General features: G+C 42.1%; 1 protein-coding gene across 1 annotated transcript in view; it reads right to left on the bottom strand.

Moving 5' to 3' along the window:
* The window catches only part of OLFM4 (olfactomedin 4), a 21286-nt gene extending 15500 nt beyond the window's left edge, over positions 1-5786 (bottom strand). The window contains exons 1-3 of the mRNA XM_009882434.1: positions 5706-5786; positions 3377-3448; positions 374-526 (exon numbers count right to left, since the gene is read on the bottom strand). Of these exons, the coding sequence (XP_009880736.1) occupies positions 374-526; positions 3377-3448; positions 5706-5786 (306 nt within the window). The remainder of the gene's footprint in view (positions 1-373; positions 527-3376; positions 3449-5705) is intronic.
* Between the last annotated feature and the right edge of the window lie 573 nt (positions 5787-6359).

Here is a 6359-nt window from a genome sequence, read left to right as displayed (position 1 = left end):
TACAATCTGGCTGGCTTGATACAAATAATAACACATGAAAGAGCAGGAGGCTTGGCTTCCTATAGCTCTGTGTAGTGATCACAAACCAATAAAACTGAGCCAAAAGAGGAAAAACATAACCATTCTTCCAAAAATACCATATGCTTCTAGCTACAAAGGCCTAGAAAGGAGGCCTAAGGATATTCAAATGTATGACATGCTGCAATGTCAAAGATTTGAGATTTAATCACCATTCTCCTTGTTCTTACAGAGCCCTCTTTCCCGCTGTTTGAAAGACATGCCACAGAAAAGCGCTGACTGCTGTACTTTTTCACAGGCAACCATTTTTCAGCAAAGATACAATTGTTATATTTATGAGAAAAGAACACCTTACTTGAGAAAGCTCTAACTCAAATTTCTCCGAGAGCGTTGTGGCTATAATTTCCAATTGCTCGGCCTTCTGCACTGGAAAGGTGGTATCCGGCAAGTACACAGAGCATTGACAAGTTCCCTTGTCATCCACAGAGCCGGACACATTGGCAAAGAGCTGCAATAACAAATAGGTAAGGAAAAGAGTGTTAATATTCTTCTCTGGAATCAGGAGCTGTCTGACAATAATATGAGCTGTGGCAATCATGAGATCAACAACTTTGTTACTGGACATCTTTCACATTTTTCTTCCAAGGAATTCAAAATATCTGGCAATTTTTATGACTCAGCCTTACAAATCTTTCTGAAAATAGTTAAATACTACTGTAAAGATTTTACCACTGGAAAAACAGAAGCATGTAATAGATCTTACTTTCCCAATCTTGTGGACAACGTTCCTAAGATACTAAAATAATTTTTCTGGCAGATGCAAAAGCATACAACAGCAGGAAAATAATAACTTAGTAAGTTAGGTCTTATAGTTACTGTTCTGTTAATCTGAATTGATTAGATCATCTAGTCATTTCCATCCATAGAGATAAAAGCAACAAAATAGAACTAGTAACAGTGAAAGTTTTGAAAAGAAAAATGCTTCATTTGAAGTTTCTCAGTCAGCCCCAGCAAACAGACATATGCATGTAATTATGCACCACTGAAAGGTGATGAACTAAATATGCGGGCTCAGCCTAAGGTAGAGATACTTATTTTGCTATAAAATATTGCACGCAACACCCACACATCACAGCCTGCCCATCCACACGTGTGGATAGTTTGCAAAGCTATCTCACATGCCATTAGTATGAATCGCCTTGTCCTGGTAATCTGCATGCTCGAAACAACACCATTGGAGCAATGTGTATGGTGTATGGAAAGGTCAGGGCTGGCAATTCATGATCTTGCCATAATTTACAGCCAAAGGACATAATTTCCTATAAACGCTGGGCTGAATACTGAGTGTGTTTGGAGCAGTTCTTTTTTGTTTGTATACAAAATGTTTCCTGGTTCATAAACCTATCACAAATTTATTAATAAAGCTATTTGATGTCACTAAAATATTCTGGCACACACTTCAATGCAGTTGCATACTTTAAAGCTAGACACTTGGTCTTTAAATACAATTCTTTGTATAATCCCTCCTCCTGCCTTGCAGAAATCCCAGTGTTATTCATGTGTTTTCTCTTTCTCTCTCCCTCTTAAAGATAAACAAGCAAACAACAAAACTATCTACCGAAAGCTGACATTTCAGCACATCTTCCCTTGCTTTTTCACAGTGATTTCAACTAACTTCTTCACTGCCAAACTAGCCCAGGACACGCAGTGATGGCCAGCAGCAAAGCTGTCTTGATCTGTGAGTCCAAGAAGACAAGAGCAGCAAGCAGGAATGATCTCAGTTCACACTTCTGGCAACCTCTTTACTGCAGCCATAACAAACAGCGTGCATCTCATTTTGAAAGAAAGCATGAAAAGACGTTTTATCTGTGTTACTGAAGTACCATGGGCCTTAAAACTTCACTTATAGACAGACTGCTGAAGACATTTAACATGAAAGGAAGCAGAGAAGTATCTCATGGCATTCCAGGTTGTCCCAGCACATAACTTCCATTGATTTCCCTGCCAGGTGGATTACCAAAGCACTTCTGAAAATGCCACTGGGAACACACCGCAAACTATTTCTAAGTTTCCAAGTACTTTTGAAGATATGGCTATTAGTACCTAAATTACTATGAAAAATAGATCCCTAAGTCACTTAGATGTTTCTCACCTCTGAGTCCTCTGTGTATGGGCACGAAATGTTCCTTTTCCACATCCTTTCAATATAAGAAAGGGAGTAGCATCCAGTAGGTATTTGATTTTCTCAAAACCAGGAAATGCATTCAGCTGCTTAAATGTGGACTTATAGTTACAGATTAGCTATTTCAGTGCTTAATTTCCAGCTACACTGTAGCCCAGTGTCATTCAGAGCTCTGAATTAGCTACTTGCTCTTCCTGAGACAAAGAATGGGATCCACAGCGATCACACAGTCAGGACAGAGGCCACCTCAGCTGGGCAAGGAGATGGATAAGATTTGGGTCCTGCTACGAAGACTCAGAGAGAGACTCCTAACTCCATTTAACTTTCTAAACTCTCTGCTGGAGCCAGAGACTTAACTCTCTATCAGAAGAGGTCCCTCCACACATCCCAGGTGCCACACTGGACTAGCCTGGACAACAAAGACCTGCCATGGGGCTGTCTACCATCTCTGACCTAATCTGGAGCTGTGCTTTGAACAAATCCTGTTCTTGTTACTAGGTTGCAGGACCATTCAGACCAAGTGTGTCCCATTGAATCTGCTACAAAGGAAACACATTATTGAGGAGTCACTGACAGAGAGAGGGAAAGCAAGCAGATCCTGAAATCTGCGGACCACAGACTTGAGCACTATACTGAAAGGCACAGAAATCAGATTCAGGTCCCTCTATCTGAAAATACTGGAATACATTTTGAGCTATGTAGAACAGGAAGAATCAAGATTTTCTCACCCCCAGCAACTACAATTGGGCACTTCTCAGAAGAGAGTTTCAAGGCTCTGCTCTGGTTTACATGGGAAGACAGAATTGAAAAGAAGTCTTCCCCCTGCTCTAGGGAGGCTGTAACCACTATACTGTTTGGTACACTGCCATCAAACCCCCATGGCCACAGCTGTTTCAAGTCTGCAGTGCAGTTCAGTGGTCACAAGGGCAATGCCAGAGCTTTGGATGTGACGTTAGGCATTGAATGACATGGTATCAGCACAGATGATTTTGAGAATTTGCTACTGCCTAAAATCCTGGATACACAACACCTAAATGCCCTTTCCTGGGCAGCATAAATGATGAACGTGTATCAAGGTTAAACCTCCGAGCAACTGTGCGGCATTTAAAAAAATGGGACACAAGTTCCTAATTTTGTATTTTTCTGGACTTCATTGAAGAACAGTAATGGTCATACCTTTGGGGGAGTGTGCAGGCCACCAGTCGTCTTGCTAGGCTGAGTCAGATACGCAAGGGTGTTATGAGGGGTCTAAAAAGCAAAGGAAAACCTTTTTCAGTGTGAATTCCTGCATATGGCACTGTCCCTTCCCCACCAGCTAGCCTCCACCCTGCAGCTCCAAAGCACTTTAATTTTATTATGGGAGCCATCCCCAGCAATTGTAAAATTATTGGCTTTTCTGATCTGCTGCTGAGGCGCCTGTTTCCCCAGGCACAGTGTCACTTCATAGACACCTATTCTTGAAGAAAGGCTCTGTGTGACCAGTTCAAGGCAGGGGACGCTCAGCCTGCCCGGGAGGTGTGAGCTGGGGATCTGACAGGCAGCCTTGGCAGATTGCATGGCAGTCTAAAATGACAGTACTGTTGCCCCCCTGCCCTAAATCCGGAGACTACTGTCCTCCGGGCAGGGATGTCTGCTCCTCACCACTCCTCTTGGTGTGGGACGCGCTGCCACTTTCACGCCAAGCTGTCAGGCTGCGAGCTGTGGTGGTTGGGATGTGCATCCTGCCCTGCTACTAGCACCACGGAGGGGAGGAAGTGCTGGGGGGAAACACCACACTGCTAAGGATACAGCCAAGTCCACTTTGGGAGTCTTTTATGGCGTAAGACTATAACCATCCCCTTTAACTTTCATCTGTGGCTGGCAGCAGCCTTCCTGTCACAGTAAGGAGAGCAGCTGTCACCCTGGCACTGTAACGTGTGTCCCTAAAGTTCTGCTTCATCCCCACGCAGTGTGTGGAGCACAGTGCATGGCTGCGATGCAGCACACTGTCACCCGTAGTGGGGTCTCACCAAAATCTATGGCAAACTGGGAACTGCAGCAAGACACCCTCAATGTCAAATGGTGTGACAGATGGAGCATCAAATGGTCTTCACCTGCAACGGCACACCTACCCCTGTGTCTTTCTGCATGTCCCAAATTCCAGGCAAAGCCCCATTCCCAAGCCAGGGAATGGTGGGGAAATCCAAATGGCCAGCAAAGGACAGGTCTATTAAAGGACACAGCGTAAACAACCTTTTGTGGAACAGTTTGTCAAATAAACCCATTTGAACAAGTCTTTGTGTACTCAGATGATTTTTTTTTTTGGGGGGGGGGGGGGGGGGGAGCTAGTAGCAATTAACAGGGGTAGGGCAGAGAACACCACAAATTGTGTAAATTACACAAATTAGGGACTAGCTTAAAGCTAAGGAGACTGAGGAGAAATGTCTCCCATATTAAACTTTCTACCCTCAGCTTATCAACATACATTTACACCTCCATCTTAACTTTTGCAACTCTCCGTTCCTTGAGCAGATAAAAGCACCTTCCCAGGAGATGCTGACTTCACTGCCTGCATCCACAGTGCTCCCAAACCTTGAAAAATATAACTAGGGGCACACAGGATTTTTCTGTTTAGTAACTAGACCAGAAAAAATCATAAAGAGTCATTTGGAACCAATTTTTTTTTTTCAAAATTTTAACAAAAAAAATAACAAAAGGCAGTCACTTTGGGTCAAAAAAAAGCAAAATCTCTTGTTTCATTTGGAAGAGCTTTTAAACTATTCACAAACTTTTTCTTCTCATAATTTAAACCCAGTTTTAAATTTAAAAAAATAAAAAAATAAAAAATAAAAAATATAAAAATAAAAATAAAAAATAAAAAATAAAAAGAGGCAGTACAAAACCAAAGCAATCTTTCACTAATGTAATTTTTACATTTAAAATTTTTCTTCAAAGTTTTCTCCCTTCCTCACCAGATTTCTTGCTGGTTTTGTGGCATTTTTTGTCTGATTGATGCCTTTGATTTGAACTTCTTTCTTGCCCAACCAGATACAGTTTTGTGGGGAAGAAAGAGAGCGCCCCACAAAAACCACACAGTACAGCTTTCATGTCACAGATTATGGGGTCGCAGATTATGACAGCAATCATGTAAGTGGGCAAGCCCCCACCTCCCAACTCCTTCCACATCAAAGACGTGGATCCTTTCCTGCTATAAGCCCTTGCTAATTAATTAGAAGCTACACAGAGCATTTAATATCCACTCAGATCCTCACTGGGAGTTGCACTCATCTAACCAAAGGCAGAATTTGACTCTGATTTTAAACCTGTTCCTCACTTTTACATTTATTCCCCAGTCCCTATACATGAGTTGGGGGGAGGATGAAGGAATACTTTAAACTTTCCCCATGCAGAGATCTCAACATTTGCCTAATAATTTTCCAGTAACCTTAAAAGAATTTTCAGCAGTCTAAATTACATGGGAAGACAAGGAGGCACTAAAGCTCAGGCTATGAGACCCCCATCTTACCAGGCCTGTTGTTGTCATCGTTGCAGCCACAGCAATCACGCTTTGCATGAGGATCAACACAGCGACCTGTGTGTGCTCCATCTTCTCAGCCAGCAGATGTGACAGCAAAGGGACAAAGGAGGTCTTATATAGCAGAGTCTGGGGATTTCCCCAACCAAACCTTAAGGAACTTGCATGATATTTTTCTAAGTTTTTGGAGAAGTGATGTCACAAAGTAGTATAATAATAGGTGCCAAATTACTAACGTACAAAGAACATATGAGTTACTCACCATCAGAAATTAACTGCATCCAATTTCCTAATAGGAAAGCTTTCCCATATGGTGCAGTATCTAATCTTAACCTTGGTTTTGCAGAACATCGGGTGCTTATTTGCTAGAACAGGTAGCTAGACATTTCCTCTTACTGTGACTCAGTCACAAAAATTCTTACAGATTCCTTTTAAGTTATGCAGACAATACAGGTCTGGGTGGTATTTTTTACTTCTTATAGGTACAGAGAAGAGCAGGTTAGGTTAGACTGTTCACACACCAGAAATATCCTCTCCTTTTTTCAAAGACCAATAGACCTTTGACAATAAGTAAATTGCACAGGGGTCTCTGCAGCTTTTCGGTTCCCTCAATTCTCACATAGCACAGGTGCGACACAAAAAGAT

The sequence above is a fragment of the Charadrius vociferus genome, unplaced genomic scaffold (assembly GCF_000708025.1).
Source record: "Charadrius vociferus isolate BGI_N301 unplaced genomic scaffold, ASM70802v2 scaffold253, whole genome shotgun sequence".
Taxonomy (NCBI): Eukaryota; Metazoa; Chordata; class Aves; order Charadriiformes; family Charadriidae; genus Charadrius; species Charadrius vociferus.
The sequence above is the reverse complement of the archived record's forward strand: the minus strand, read 5'-3'. Positions and strand labels throughout refer to the sequence as shown.